Below are 15,849 nucleotides of genomic sequence, written 5' to 3'. Positions count from 1 at the left end.
CTTACAGTACAATGGTGAAACAGTACAAAAGGTGAGTTCAAAACAAACAAAAATAATTAAAGCAGGAGCCATTTTAACCTGGACAAAAAAAAACAAACAAGACCTAAAACCCACCTGCAATTAAGTGCCCCTACTTCTACACAGCACCGAAGCTGTACATAAAAACGTACTTTTCCTTTTTTTTTTTTTTTCTTGGGTACTCCCCAACACCAGTCCCCTGTCTGGAGTAACCGATAGCCATGGCATCTGGACACAGTACATGCAGTTCATATGCCAATGACAAGACAATAGCTCCCTACAATGCTTGGTAAAATGAACTCAGAATAACACGAAATGTGATATTAGAATGACTAAAAAAAAAACAAGGGCTCCATTTTGTCTGCATGGGCATCACCCAGAACATTGGCGCAAGTCTCTGTAATACAGTGTTCCTTCCTGTTTGAGGCCATGGAGCGTGGAGCATTGAGCGTGGAGCTTGCGGTGAACAGTAAGTAGCACCAGCTGAAGTCCAGTGGCTGGATGTGCTCTTGTTTGGGTCTTCCTACAACAGAGCAAGCTTACACACCTGTTATGGCACTCCTAAATAAGATGGTGTTTGCGCTTCTGTAGAAGATTTTCATTTATAAAGAATTTAAACAACGATAAAATGGTGGCGCAAATGTTTAAATATGTAGCATGTTACGGATACTGACAAGACATTAAATACTGATAAAGATACATTTTGGTCTCAAACAGCTTTTCCCAGTAAGATCTGATCATAGTTTTGTCTTAGTCATAGTTTGAACTGGCTTAGTAGATTTTTCTAGAAAATCATATCAGCAATGAATTGTGCCCTACACATAAAATTGTTTGGCACTAGTTTCAAAACTAAACAAAAGTCAATTTTTTTGTGACAGAACAATGCTTGGAAAAAAATGACACTAACCAGTTACTCAAGAGAAGCTTCAAAAAGTTGCATCACTGAAATCATTTTTAACCCTTTTTAAACTTCAGTTAAGATGAGCAAAGATGTGCTACTCAATTTTCTCCCCCACATAAAAAAACCCAAAACAAATCACTTCGAATAGAGAATACGCCATAAAAAAAATTAAAATAAAAAAAAAAACAGAAGAATCTACAGGTTTGAGACTGACGGTAACAAAACAGGCCAATCAAACGCCCTCCAACGTCATCTTGTGTGTACAGCAGGTCACCCATACTCTGGCTCCTGACCCTCAACCACATTTTCCAATGCACCTCCAACACCCCTGGTGCTAACACTCACATTGTGAACAGCTTTATCTGCTAGATCAGGTGTGTTTGAAGCAAGGTTATCAACCTGGCTTTTCTAGAAGATTCTGAAGGGCTTTATCCACTAGATTGGGTGTGTTGGAAGTAAGGTTAAATGCCTGGCTCTCTAGAAGTCTGTTGGAAGGTAAATATTCCAGAACAGGGTTCTGATCAGCTGATCAGTTTCTACACTACTTGGGTCCTTTCATAAACAAATGTTGACTCCAGAGGTCAAAGGGAAAGACAAAAGATGCACATACATTAAGGCTGGCTGAAAGCTCTGAAAGTCCTTTTTTTTTCCAGGAGTAACGTCAAGCGAGAAGCTACCAAACAACATCGTAACTTGGGCCTGTTTGAATTCAAGTGAGTCGATGGTGGAAATGTCTGATTTCGTTTTTTGTTTGTTTCTTTTTTTTGTGTGTGTGAGTGTGTGGTTTTTGTTCTTTTTTTTACACTCTCTTTTGGTTTCTTCAAAGGTATCCTTCATTTTTCAAACTCAAAACTCGAGAAAAACACGAAAAAAGCAAATAAGCCACGTTTAACTACCACACGTGAAAAGCTAAGTGAGAACATCTCGATCTGATTGTCTACTCTTCCTCAAGCCTCTGCCAAAACACTACTGCACTATCGCGTCAACAGAGAAGTCCCACTCGCCAATAAACGTAACAGGTGCACAGAACAACAAAAAAAAAACATGTGAAGCTGGTGAAGTGCAAAGGGTGCCGCTCCTGGCTATAAAAACATCGGACTAACCAACCAATCATCCAACCAACCAACCAACCAACCAACAAACAAACAAACGAAAATGCAAAACCTGGAGGAAACGGCAACTGCAAAGAGCGTATGGTGAGGACTGACAGGGGGCCCTGCCTGACGGTGAGGTCTGGGCTGAGAGAGAGAGAGGGGGGTGGGGGTGGAGGCTTGAGAAAGAGGGAGGGTCGGTTGGTGGTGTAAGAGGTTTCCTTAGACAGACAACGAGACGAAGCTGTTGTACTGCTGGATGTTGCGCTTGAGGATGTCCGAGCAGGGCCCCAGGACGCGCTCGAAGCGGGGCCGGTCCAGCTTCACACACTTCAGCGGGCCGCGGGCCACCACCGTGGCGGCACGTGGGCGGTTCATCAGCAGAGCGATCTCACCTGCGCACACACACACACACACACCTGAGTTTGCTTGCAGTAAAATCTATTCCAACATATCATAGGACAAAAATCCTATAAAAAAAATCTCCACAGTGAAGCACAATTTCTGTACTCCATCTTTTTCTCCGTCTTTTTATTCATTTGTATGTGTCTATAAAATATCAATTACTTAAAAAAAAAAGAATGAAGAGATTCTCACCAAAGTAATCAGAGGGTCCTAACCGCCCAACCTCCACAAACTCCTCGTTCTCTGACCTGCGTTGCAAAACGGCTGCACTACCCTGCAAGGCAAAGCACAGTCCACAGACAGTCAATAACCCTACATGATTGACAGAAGCGTTATCAGCGTCATCAGAAGATAGCCATGCAAATGAACGCAACGGCAGAGAATATACTGGATACCTCCAAAATGATGAAAAACTCATCTCCTGGTTCTCCCTGGACTACGATCTTCTGGCTGTCCTCAAACTGGACCGGCTCCAGCGCATCCGCTACTGTGAGTCGCTCCCACTTATCCAGGGATTCTGAGAATACCCAATCACAGTGTGAATTAGTCGTTTAGCCCTGTCTGGCTGTCTGTCTGTCTGTCTGGCTGTCCAAGCAGACTGGATGAAACATTAGACAAACATCAGTGCCCCGAGCGGGAGTCAATGTTTACCTAAAATGGAGACTTTACTAAGAAACTCGTCGTACATTTTCCTCTTCCTCAAAGTACTTCCCTGAAAGAGAGACAGAGACTTTAGAGAAGAAGAAGCAGAAACAACAGCGGCGGACATAGCACTGACATTTTGTCATACTATCAGTATCTTCCAGTGATTTACACACATTTCACAGTACTTTGAAACAAAAACCAGCATCAGAACCACTATCAATAATATCCTTTAGTACTTTTACACACATATCATCACTATTTGTACTGAATCTGGACCCATAATATTGGCGCCACTTGCATCATGCCCTACCAGTATAAAGAAGGCACTATGGCCGCCGGTCTTACCATGAGTATTCTCCTGTAGCTGTCCCTGTCGATACCCCACAGCTTCACGTTGGTCCTGGCTCTGACGGTGGCCGCCCGTGGAGTGCCGTAGATCAGGGCCAGCTCCCCAAAGCTGCCCCCCTCCCCGATGTTGGTGGCCCACTCGCCGTTCACATACACCTTGAGCCAACAGGTCAAAACAATGAGGCAAATGCCTCCAGCACTGTTCTGACAGCCACGCAACACAAGCATTTAATTATAGTCTCGTCACGTAGTCACAAGTACAAGATACTGCTACTAGCTACAAGATATGAAGAGGGAGAAATGTACGAATGCGTAGAACAAAAGACAGGTTTTAATGAAATAAGATCTGTGGGAACAGTATCAGATGGCTATAGCCTGATTGAACTGCACTTAAAGAAACTCCTTAGTATTCAAAGTCATTCATGGAGAGACTTACATCCATCTCTCCCTGATCAATGACGTAGAAATTATCACCCTCGTCGCCTGAAAAATGACACAAACGGACAGCAACTTTGAACCTTTGATCTCACACACTACTTATTTTAGTAGGAACAAACCAATTTTGTCTGACTGGGTTAGGCTACAAACTGTGCTCGACAATAACATACAGCCTTTAAGAGTGCCAAAGAAAACCCCAATAAAATGAAAAAATACAAAAAGGCACTTAAAATGTGTAATGCATAAATATGACAGTGAGAAACAGCAGTTGTATTAGTGTGAAAGAAAGTGACCTTACCCTGCTGAATGACTATTTCCCCAGCAATGTATGTGACTGGGAACATGGCATCAAAGATGTCACTGGAAAACAAACGAGAAGAGAGAATGTCTGTGAAGATTTTCTATACAAGCAAAATAGAAATCAGGTAATTTGCCTCATACTGGAAAGGAAGAGGCGATCGGTCAACACATCCGTTCAAAAATTACGGACAGACGGACATGTAAACCTGATAGAAGACAAATGTTTATACCTTCTCTCGTTGTCATCGAGGTGGGAGAAAAGAACGTTCTTCTCTATGGCTTTGGCGAGAGCTGCCATTGTCTTGTAATCTTTAGGTATGACCTGGAATAGTAGAAGATTCTAAATGTTGGATGGAAAAATTAATAAAACGCGTGTATAGTGTCTGCTTATGACCGAGTTATTGTATTGGTAGGAATTTGGCAAAAATTAGTTTTGTAATTACAGAAAACAGCATCTACCAGTACTGAAAGAACACATGCACATGTGTACTGGCCCGCATGCACAGCTACACACCCAAATGGGTGAAAAGACAGTTGTGTATGCATGTGTTAAAGTGTGTGTATGCATGTGTTAAAGTGTGTGTGTGCGTGCGTGCGTGTGTGTGTCTGTGTGTGTGTGTGTGTGTGTGTTTGTGCGTGCGTGTTTGATAGAGTGTGAAAGTGTATTAATCTTCACATGCATGCATGAGGGCGTATGCCAAGTAGACATATTAGGACTAGCATGTGTGACTGTGTAGAGAGGTGTGTTTAGATAAGTGGATGTGTCACTGTATACTTGTGTATAAGTGTGTGTGTGTGTGTATAAGTGTGTGTGTGTGTGTGTGTGTGTGTATAAGTGTGTGTGGTTGCCTACCTTGCGGACGTATGAGGCAGCGTCCTCCTCCGTGTACACTTCAGCACTGATGGCTCCGCGCCGCCGGCGCCCCTTCACCACGGGGTTCATGGGGGGCGAGACCTCATCCTCCCGCGAGTCCGAGCGAGAGCTTGCCTTCTGCTGGTTCTGAATCTGCTTGGCTTCCTCCTGTGAGGCCAGGAGAGGAGTTCAAAACAACATACATACACTATCGTTCAAAAGTTTGGGGCCACTTCGAAATTTCATTCTTTTCCATTAAAACATAAAAAAGAGGATTCCTTGACTAAGGCAAAGTGTGAAGGACAGAATTGATATTTCAATTAATAAATCACTATATCTAACCTTGTCAATGATGATATTTCTTATTCATTATCATACAAAACACGAGTGCATACGTACGTAGACACAAATGTGTCATTTCAGATTGTGAGTAGTACCGTAGTCCCACAGGTTCTGAAGTTTAGATTGACACATAAGCATGGTTCTTGTTTTATACAAGCTACAAATCAACATGAAGTTTAGTTTGCATCTCTAGGTGTTCATTTGAAATTAACTTTAAAGTTGAAACTATTATAGTTACTGTTATAACTATTTTTTAACAGAAGCAGCACACAAAAAAAAATGAAAACTATTTTAACAGAGGTATAGCCAATGGAAAGACGCTTTGGTGTGTCTGCATTAGATTCAGTGACTTAAATTCTACTAACCCACTATATTACCCTGAAATTCAATCATACCTAAGGCAATTATAAGATATTTAGAAGATGATGACAGTACTGTTCAACACACGACAGTTTGCTAGTTTTGTGACAGCAAACCAGTTTATGCTGGGGAGCTGATGTAGTGAGTGACATCAGTAAAGAAGTTCAAGTCAAGTGAAAAGTCTATTTATTCATCTATTTTCTGGAAATACTACATCGTCCCCCCATTCTTTAGCCACTTCAAGAGCAACTTCCCTTTATTTATATTTTCTCATCATTAGCTGGAAGTATCACAGCGCCCCCCCCTTCTCCAGTCTCTTGAGGTTCAACATCTGCTTATTTATATTTCCTCATAATTGATACAACAAAGTCCCCACATTCTCCAAGTGCTAACTCTTGTTTATTAATATATTCTCATTGTCAACTGGAAATAGATCACAATTGCCCCACCTTCTCCAGCCTCTCAAGTATTCCCTGAGAGAGGCCATGGGGCGGTCGGGCCTGGTGGTACACAGCTGCACGATGCAGTCCTTCAGCAGCTGCTGGATGTTGTGTCGCTGCACGTACAGCTCGCACTCCCGTAGGCTCTTCTCCTCCTCGCTGCTGGCACTGCCGGACGCCATGCTGACCTATGACTCTTTGACCTCTGACCTTGGTGGCGGCACTGAGGCAGTCAGGGGATGGTGAAATTCAGAACATGTTTTTCATTTATTTTCCAATGCAGCAGTGATTCGTGAATCATTCATTATATATTTGCACACAGTATATGGTGCACATTACTGGTAAGTATAGGGTTTATTGTGCCATTGCGTATGAATAATCTCCTCAACAAACATGTTGAACAACAGTGGTGCACCGAGTGTTCTTCTACACCTCGCTGTATCGGAGGTCTTCACGACATTAACTTTAATGACAGAGAGTGATTCTGCATCTCGTTGATCTAAGTTCTTTAATGGCTGTCGTAGAGTACACACAACTTCAAACATAACCAGCAAAAACGACGAGAACAACGGACAGCGGGATTATTGTATTAATGTAATTGGATTCAGGTCAAAAATAATCTGTGCACGATTATGATGCCTGTGATATATAGCACCTACTGGCTTTGCAGAACAACTACATATATGTGTAATGTACACCTAAAATGACAGAATAGGAATTTATGATTTCCAAGGGTACCAAGATTTAATTTCACTTACAAGTCTTAACGTTAGCGAAACACAATCGATCTAAGAATAAAATGTCTGGTTTGGATGTTAGAAAGCGAAAGGAGCTTATTGACACTTCGCGTTGGAGGTTTATGCTACATACCGAATGATTGCGAAGGCAATGTAAGCTTCGAAAAGCAAATATATTTTAAGTACATCAGCATGCGGTCCAACGTTCCTGCTAACCTTATTCTAACTTGCTAATGTTAGCCATCCTAGCTAAGTCATCGCTATCTTTCTTTAGATAGAACGAGCAACACAACGCATCTCTGGCGTAATTTGAGCATATGCAATTACAATAACAGGCCTGTTAACTGTATGCATTAACCAATGTTTTCAGTTATTCTGTGGGCAGGGCGACATGGCCTTTTAAGGCTACATTACTGCTGACAGAAAATCGGATAAAATTTTGGGCCTCAACTGCTCGTCAACGCCATCTTGATTCGTATTATAAACAAATGACAGACGTAGGATGGCTAGCAAGCTACAAAACATCAGGCGATACTACCATCTGTGTTGCTTTGTAACCATCTACAATCAAATCAAATTCAACTTCGTGTAATTACCTTGTTCCTCGAATTCTTCTTTATTTCAATCCAATTGTATTTTCCAGGTAACAGACCTCAAATTCTTGATTCTTTTCTCCTCAATTCTTGGATCGTTGCCCTACCGGAAACAGGTCAAGACCAATCACAAACCACCATTGACGTCAATACGCCTCGATTTGACATGGAGGATGTAACCCCTGACAACCTTAAAGCCACAGTGGCATTTAAACAAGTTTATTTCATGTGTCATTTTTGCTCCTCGCTGGATTGAGTGTGACAGACCATACTAAATATACCTACCTTTAGTAACCAATAATGTTCAAGTATCGTAATTTTGTAATATCTTACTGGTCGTATTTACGTATCACCAAAAGTGTTTCGTGAAATGGAGATAATTTGGCCTATATACGGCAACATTCTATAAAGCCAAGACTACACTACGCATTTCATGAGATTAGTGATCATAATCACATGCTTTATGTACGCCATAGCCGAGGCCACTGAAGCTTTCGCGTAGGCAGTTTCTGGTTGTATCAAGATCCCTTTGTAGTCTATTTGCAGTGACCTATCGACGGATTTATATGATTACCGCACTCCTGCCACAATTTGCAGCATGTAATCTCAACAATTCCGCGTGGTTCAATGGAAGCAGAAAAGAGCCAATTGAATACCTCCTCTTGTTGAAAGAGTAACTTCTAAACCAATCAGAAAATGTGTTTGACTAAGAGAAACAATACGATTGGCTGAGAATTGACGTGGGGTTTTAGCTCAAGCAAAACAGGCTATGTTCCCTAAATCATGCGTTTAAGCTTTTTGTAACGTCTCGGACATAAAATCTACGTGCACGCCACGTTTTGAACAGAGACATACCCTTCCATTAGAATCCATAAATTGGTGTCTGAGTTGGCGAAATGTGCTCGTATGTTGATGTAAAGTACACAAATTTAGCTGGGCACATTTCAACACCTTCTGCGGGTTTCGAATGGTCTTGAACACACCATCTATCCTACGTGACGTACCAGGCACTCAGCTGGCTGTGTTTTGTTGACACTCTGACTATGTAAGTGTCAACAACAGGCATTTTTGCGACATTTCCCTGAAACGAGAGAAACAAACACCGCGAAGGAGATTTCTGTTTGTGTTGAAACCAGTTTTATGTCAATCGAAATATTTATACACACAGCTTTGTTGTTCAAGCAAACTCTGTAATCGTGTCACACAACGGTGACCACGAGCAGCAGACATTACGGGATGATCGAACCTGTCCCCGCTTGCCGTTCGGGGGACGAGGGTGGTATATCAGGAGTGGAGCAAGACTGTGAAGAGATGTCCGATGAACCCACGGGAGTACAGGGGCTTGTGTGCGCCTCCTTCAATCAGGACTCCACGTAAGTATGTTGGTCGAACTGTATTTGAGTGCAAAAAACAACGGTTGACTGTTGCCCAAGGACTGCGCCTAAATTGAACACCATATGCCACCTCAATCCCTTTGGGGCCTTTTCCTCGAAGGGTTCACATAGTCCAACAACTAGGTCAGCAGGTGATCTTGCTGCCAATATTTACTATGTTCTATGGGCAGTTTTGGCTGTTAAACTGTTTTGACACATACAAAGACACACACACAAACAAACGCGCGCACTCAAATCAAGCTAAAGACTACTCTCATCAAGTTATTCTCCTCATCATTTTACACATGTTCTCATTTTTATATTAGAACATAAATAAACGTTTTAAAGAAGATATTAACCTAACCTGGCAACAGCTTTGTGAAGCCTAGTAGCTTTGTGTAGTTTCCTAGGTGCAGATCAGAGCCGTTAAACCTTTGGGCAGGTGTGGTGTCACATGATACGATAACTTCTCATTTAAGGTTTTCTCAGCACCTGCCCTTGGTCGTCCCTCTCTCTCTATTAATCTCGTTCATCACTGGCTGTCTGTCTCTTAAAGCAGCAATAAGGAGTTCTTTTCCAAAACTATCAAGCTAACTACCTAAATGGCATCCAAAAACCTTGCAAACACCACCAAAAGCCCAGTCGACACTGATATAAGCTTGCCAACACACTTACTGGTGTCTTTTGGCAGTATAGATGGCAATGTCATACTGTGAAAGCTTTTCTTCCATTTTTGCAGGGTATTCCAGCCCGATATACAGAACTACATAGGGCATATTCTGGATGGCTAGTGGGAAAGACACAGGTCTGTCATTCACATGACCATATGCTATCAAAATGAATTTCAGGATGGTACCAAAACTAGTTGCCTATAAAACCCACTCAAAAAATGTGAAATTGTTGCATAGTGTTACTTTAAGTTTGCCATCTTTCCTGGTTTCTGTCAGGTCTTTAGCTGTTGGCACCAGAGATGGCTATCGACTCTTTTCTTTGGCGTCTGTGGACAAACTGAATTGCATTCATGAAGGTGGTAAGCGTTTAATGTAATGCAAATGTCAGTGAGAACTCATGCAAATGTTGTTGCACTCCAGGCTATACCTAATGTGTTCACAATGTATGTCACACGTAAATTCCAAAATGGATTATTTGTGGATTATTTGTTACATGTGAGTTATTATGTGTATGTCTTTTCAAACATGAATTGTCATTACATGGTAATATTTAACATATAGTAAGCCCTTGGGCTTCAAAAAGATTGCAACAAGGGCAAACACTGTGCCATGGTTAACATCAACTTCCGGTTTCCAGCCAGTCCATGTAAACCTCCTGGTTTCCTGTTTTCTGCCCTCGGGGCTAGGTGAGAGTCCTGATGTGTACATCGTGGAGCGTCTCTTCTCCAGCAGTCTGGTGGTGGTGGTGAGTCGCTCCATGCCGCGCCGCATGAACATCTACCACTTCAAGAAGGGCACGGAGATCTGCAACTACAGCTACTCCACCGACATCCTGGCGGTCAAGCTTAACCGGCAGGTCTGACCACACATGCCAAGATGAGCTTTTGGTGGTGGTTGGGGGGAGATTGAGATAGTGTTGAGATGATGATTAATGTTTATCTCATCATTCTGTAGAATGAGCCATTAGACCAGTCTAGCTAAACGTTCAGTTAGGCCTAGTCAATAAGGATTATGTCTCAGTATTGCTGTTCCTCAGTAATATGAATGTAACAGATAGGTCATATATGGTGGTTAATCTCGTAGAGAGGTAAATGTACACTTTGAGCATCCTTGTACACTGTGCAGGCCACATACTCTTCTCAAACATGGTCTTTCCAAAGCATTAAAGACGTTTGTGTTTAAAAGAAGCTTCTCATAGGCATGTATGTCTCTGTATTAGTACATTTTGAGCCTATGGTGTGTATGCTGCAGGGATCTTGTGCACCTTTCAACCTACTGTTTTGGGTTCCCACAGAGACTGGTGGTTTGCCTAGAAGAGTCTATCTATATTCACAACATCAAGGACATGAAACTGCTGAAATCTCTGCTCAACACACCACTAAACCGCACCGGTGAGTTGCACTTATTGTGTATATGCATGTGTGTGTGTGACAGAGAGAGAGAGAGAGAGAGAGATTAAAGAAGAATCTAGTAGTCTATAGTCTGGCCAAATGTTTGACTAACCTCATCTGCCCTAAATACTTATTTGCTAGTTTTGGAGTCTGCCAAATACGGTAGCTATGGAACTAGATTAGAGAATCATTAGCAGTCAGCTGTGAGTGTTTCCTTGTCTTTCTTCTGTCCCAGGTCTATGTGCACTGTCCGTAAACCATTCCAATTCTTACCTGGCCTACCCTGGGAGTACCAGTATCGGGGAGATCGCTGTCTATGACACCAACAGCCTGGTAAGAGTCACAATGTGTGACTAGTGTGGCCTCACCAAGGATGTGCACTCACTATTGAGCAACCAATCACACTTCTTGTCTCTCTGTCTCTGACAACCAATCCCAGAGCAACATAATTGAGATCCCAGCTCACGACAGTCCTCTGGCAGCAATGTCTTTTAACATCCAGGGCACCATGCTGGCCAGTGCTTCAGAAAAGGTATGTCGTTCAACACATTTATTTACCAGTATTATTATTGTTATTACAGTTATTTTCTGTTATACACCTGTGTCTGTGTGTGCATGAATGTGTATCTGTCTGTGCATGTATGTTTGTGTGGTGTATGTGTGTGTGTGTGTGTGTGTGTGTGTGTGTGTGTGTGTGTGTGTGTGTGTGGTTGTGACCAGCTCTCGTGTATGTGTTACTTAGGGCACAGTCATCAGAGTGTTCAGCATTCCTGATGGCCTGAGGCTGTTTGAGTTTCGAAGAGGGATGAAGAGGTGTGTTCACTTCCCACACACACACACACACACACACACACACACACACACACACACAAACACACACACACACACACACACACACACACACACACACAGACACACACACACACACACACACACACCATCTCTATTTCTCTCTGGACACCAAACTAGACATGCTCATAATCACATCGGATCACATTTTAGCCAAAAGATTGTTAATCACACACACACACCCACACACACACCCATTACATAACTTCAAATGAATGGAAACCATACCAGACAAGCTCGTGACTACATTTATAAACAGGGTCCTGTGTATGAATGAACCCTGAATGACTTTAATTTCAGCAAAGATAACTGGTCCAGCTAATGGTCTTTCGCCTACTGTCTCCGTAGAGCCGTAATTCAATTCAATTCAATTCAATGTTATCTACAAAGCGCCAAAACAATACAATTGTAATGTAACCAGCAGTTTAGCTAATGCCCTTTGACCTTCTGTGTGCTCTTCCTGTAGGTATGTCAGCATCAGCTCCCTGTCCTTCAGTGTTGATGGACAGTTCCTGTGCGCTTCCAGTAACACAGAGACGGTGCACATCTTTAAATTGGAACACCACAGCACCAGGTTTTCACCATATAATATTATGCTTGTACAGTATGAGTGCATCTTTAAAAAAAAAAAGAAAAAGTATCTTGTATGTTTGGTTTTGTCCAATGTGTCAGTTGTCCAAGTGTCATATGTCTCTAGAGATAGTTTAGCTGATGCAGCTGGTTTAAATTCAATGGACTTCTGAAGATTAAACTTTTAAGAGATGCAAACTTGATGACTTCAGCTCTGAAAAAGCATGTTAGTGTCCAGATAGAAAAAGAGAGAGAGAGATAGTGTGTGTGAGTGTGTGTGTGTGAGAGAGAGAGAGGGAGAGTTGATGAACTGCTGAGGTGTTTTTATTCTAGTACTTTTTTTGGTGTGGTGTGGTTGCTGACATACAGTATATGTAAGGGCAGGTTCTAAGATGTGTGGTTTTTATTTTGCTGATACATGTGTGTGTTTGCATTTTTGTGCATGCAGTCATGCTTGTATAAGTGTGTGTGTGTGTGGGGGGGGGTATGGGGGGTGCTTTGACAAACTATGAGAATTGTTTTACACACTTGTGTGCTCCTTTGACTCTGTTTCGGTGTGTGTGTGTGTGTGTGGTAGCGTGGAGGAGGACCCGGCTACCTGGTCTGCGTACGTGGGTAAGGTGTTCACCGCCGCCAGCACCTACCTGCCCGCCCAGGTATCCGACATGATGCATCAGGACCGGGCTTTCGCCACTGTCCGTCTCAACATGTTTGGCCTGAGGAACATCTGCACCCTGGCCATGTAAGCCCCTGTTCTCACAGTCAAATTCACTGATGCCAGTGTGCATTGTGTAATGTCTTCACATGTGTGTGCATTGTGTAGGCTACCACCAAAGTGAGTTTTACTGTCTGTAAAGGGGTTTAATGTATCCATATGTGTATGTTTGTGTGTGTGCATGCTTATGGATATGTGTGTGTGTGTGTATGTGTGTATGTATGTGTGTGTGTGTGCGTGTATGTGTTTGTGTGTGTGCGCGCGTGTGGTTGACACCCTAGCATCCAGAAGCTTCCCCGCCTGCTGGTGGCTTCCTCAGATGGCTACTTCTACATTTACAACGTTGACCCTCAGGACGGCGGGGAGTGTGTGCTGGTAAACAAACACAGGTGTGTAAACACAGGTAGTAAACAAACAGGTAGTAAACAAACAACGGTAGGTGTGTGTGTGTGTTTGTGTTTCTGTGTTTCTGTGCTCCATATAATTTTCCTTGTTTACTAGAAGGGTAGGCGTGTCTGAGGTGAACCTGGGACACGGCGTGTCCATTGTGTAACTTGAGTGGAGAAGCTCTACGTGTCCATTACATTCTTAAAATAGATCAAATGAAAGCCAAACATATTCTGACGGCTAGAATCACAGTATAGACAGTTGCCATAAAGCTATTTTGGGGCACACACTGTCCCAGACATAAAATTAGATCAAACACAGTTTTCCATGAAAGGCCTTCCCCGTACCTTTACCTGACCCATCTTTGCTGACGCCTTTGGAAAATGGCCCACAGTGACAGAACTTTGCAGACCTGGCTGTGGGTGATTTGTTCCAGCCTGGGATGTCGATTCTTATTTGCAATCAGATGTCTGTGATGCCCCAGAGGGCTGTATTTGTGCGTACTGCTCTCATCCTCACTTCCTGCCTTGCGTCAGGCTCTTCAATGGTGAGGAGGAGGAGGAGGAGCAGCCACCTCTGGAGGAGGACCCCATGGGCGGGGGACAGACTTATGCATCCACCCTCGCCACGCCCGCCTGCGTGGAGCATCCAGCCTCCGCCGGCCTCACAGGTCAGTCCGATTCAGGGGAGAGGTGTCTGAGCTCACCGATGAGCAAGAATGACTTTTAGTGAAATGGTTTTATTTTTTTAAATGTTATGTATCATAACATTAATGATCCAAGATCACAAAAAAAAAGAGGTGTCTGAGCTCACCGATGAGCAAGAACGATTTTAGTGAAATGGTTTTATTTTTTTAAATGTTATATATCATAACACAATGATCCAAGATCACAGAAAAAGACTTGCACAGATATGTCTAACATTATTGTCTTAAAGTGTCAGAGAGCACTGGTTATGGATATTGTTTCTACAAATACAAGCATGTTCAACAGTCACCCATCGGTGTTACTATCTTACTCAGAACTTGGGTGTTAAGATCCTTTCTAATTGTAGGTTACTCAGAAGATGGAGGAGCCAAAAAGGGTGATATCATCCCTGAACATGAGTTTGCTGCTGGAACCATCCGATTGGATGACGAGCAGGAGTTCCCACCAGTCAGCTCCCAAAGCAACTAACTCACCCTTAGCCAATCAACCAATCACATCCCAATCTTGGGCCTATCTGGCTTGTCAGTTAGAATTTTTGATGGTATTGACAGACCACTACCATTCTCAAAGACTAGCAAATTGTTAGGCCTATGTAGCTAAACACATGCAGTATTACGGAGTGGCCATCACCATTTGGTGGATCACAGAATGAACTGTCGCCCATAGATATAGGCAAGATGACTAGTAAAACTACATCTAGCATGGTGACATTGACAAAGGAATCCTTTGTAGTTTGAAATTCAGTTTTGGTATGCACTATTTAAAATTCATTATTTATGACAAACCATTATAGGGAAACTATTGGCCCTTGGAAAGGGATCCTTAATGTTGGTTTTCATAAGCAGTGGTTAAGACAGGTTTGCATGTCAGGGGTGCCTAAAGCCCTTTTGATTCCTCGTTTTAGGGAGGGGGAGAGAAAGAGGATCCATGTTTTCTCACTAGTATCCCATATTGAACACTGGTAATAAGATGTATGGGGACAATGTGAGTCATCACTACTAAAAATGAATTGCTGCCAAATAGTGAGACATTTTTAAAGTGCTTACATATTTACAAAAGGGTAAAAAAAAAAATCCCAATCCTTGTGATTTACTTTAGTTTGAGTCTGTAGGACCGCACACAGACTTTGAGAGTGACTTTCTTATTTTACATTAAGCAAAAAGTGTATTTGTTTTTGTCTGCACCTGATAAAAGAGACAGCTGAAACTTCAGGCATTGTACACTGAATGTAAAGTAACAAAAATAATTCTCAAGATCTGGGGTAAGTCCTACTGATTTCAAGTGCTTAGATACTTACTTACGAATCTCCTACAAACACAGATTGGCAAACCTGTTATTGTTTGAGAATTTTGGCAAGCTTCTGCCACAATGGATCTAATTAAAGAAGCAGTTCCTTGATTTGTCTCTGTCATGGGGAATGGAGAATATTAATGCTGGCTTGACTTTCGATTTGAGAGTTTGTATGTGTGTGGGTGTGAGTTGATCTTGCATGCTTCTTAGTCTCCCCTAGGAGACAGATATGTATAATTTTTTTGTTATTTTTTTTAAAAATGGAAAGTGAATTGAAATCTTGGAGATCAACACTATATACACCAACAGGACCAGTGTAAGAGGAGGCAGTGTGGTGTCGACCTTAACTTCATCTTGGAGAATTTACATGACAAGCTCATAAACACATTATAGTGTTGTACCTGTGAACATTAACTCATATTTCA

At 42.3% G+C, this 15,849-nt stretch overlaps 2 protein-coding genes across 3 annotated transcripts; one reads left to right on the top strand and one right to left on the bottom strand.

The window, feature by feature from the left end:
• Nucleotides 1–170: 170 nt before the first annotated feature.
• On the bottom strand, nt 171–7,906 carry prkar1ab (protein kinase, cAMP-dependent, regulatory, type I, alpha (tissue specific extinguisher 1) b). Its single transcript, XM_012817378.3, is given in 13 exon segments — nt 171–2,405; nt 2,608–2,689; nt 2,811–2,932; nt 3,067–3,127; nt 3,406–3,564; nt 3,845–3,891; nt 4,145–4,206; nt 4,377–4,468; nt 5,000–5,167; nt 6,151–6,167; nt 6,170–6,364; nt 7,475–7,574; nt 7,757–7,906. Coding segments are annotated over 11 exon segments (1,137 nt in total). The 5' UTR covers nt 6,324–6,364; nt 7,475–7,574; nt 7,757–7,906; the 3' UTR covers nt 171–2,232.
• Nucleotides 7,907–8,439: 533 nt separating this feature from the next.
• LOC105891225 (WD repeat domain phosphoinositide-interacting protein 1) lies at nt 8,440–15,829 on the top strand. 2 transcript variants are annotated; one of them, XM_031560617.2, is made up of 12 exons: nt 8,440–8,844; nt 9,792–9,871; nt 10,202–10,371; nt 10,810–10,906; nt 11,142–11,239; nt 11,346–11,438; nt 11,649–11,719; nt 12,222–12,329; nt 12,903–13,067; nt 13,322–13,429; nt 13,964–14,097; nt 14,481–15,829. In XM_031560617.2, exons 1-12 carry the CDS (start codon nt 8,708–8,710, stop codon nt 14,600–14,602), a joined length of 1,383 nt encoding a protein of 460 aa, XP_031416477.1. In that variant the 5' UTR covers nt 8,440–8,707; the 3' UTR covers nt 14,603–15,829. The 2 variants fall into 2 exon arrangements, with proteins under 2 accessions (XP_031416477.1, XP_012672845.2); XM_012817391.3 differs by having other exon boundaries at nt 9,792–9,874.
• Nucleotides 15,830–15,849: the final 20 nt, after the last annotated feature.

The sequence above is a fragment of the Clupea harengus genome, chromosome 23 (assembly GCF_900700415.2).
Source record: "Clupea harengus chromosome 23, Ch_v2.0.2, whole genome shotgun sequence".
In the NCBI taxonomy this organism is placed as follows: Eukaryota; Metazoa; Chordata; class Actinopteri; order Clupeiformes; family Clupeidae; genus Clupea; species Clupea harengus.
The sequence above is the reverse complement of the archived record's forward strand: the minus strand, read 5'-3'. Positions and strand labels throughout refer to the sequence as shown.

What these genes read in the sequence shown, in the direction of transcription:
- LOC105891225 (XM_012817391.3), top strand. Translation starts at nt 8,708, where the DNA reads ATGATCGAACCTGTCCCCGCTTGCCGTTCGGGGGACGAGGGTGGTATA. An exon ending in AACATCTGCACCCTGGCCAT is followed by an intron (nt 13,068 to 13,321) that starts GTAAGCCCCTGT and finishes TTGACACCCTAG; the next exon opens with CATCCAGAAGCTTCCCCGCC. An exon ending in AGCCTCCGCCGGCCTCACAG is followed by an intron (nt 14,098 to 14,480) that starts GTCAGTCCGATT and finishes TTCTAATTGTAG; the next exon opens with GTTACTCAGAAGATGGAGGA.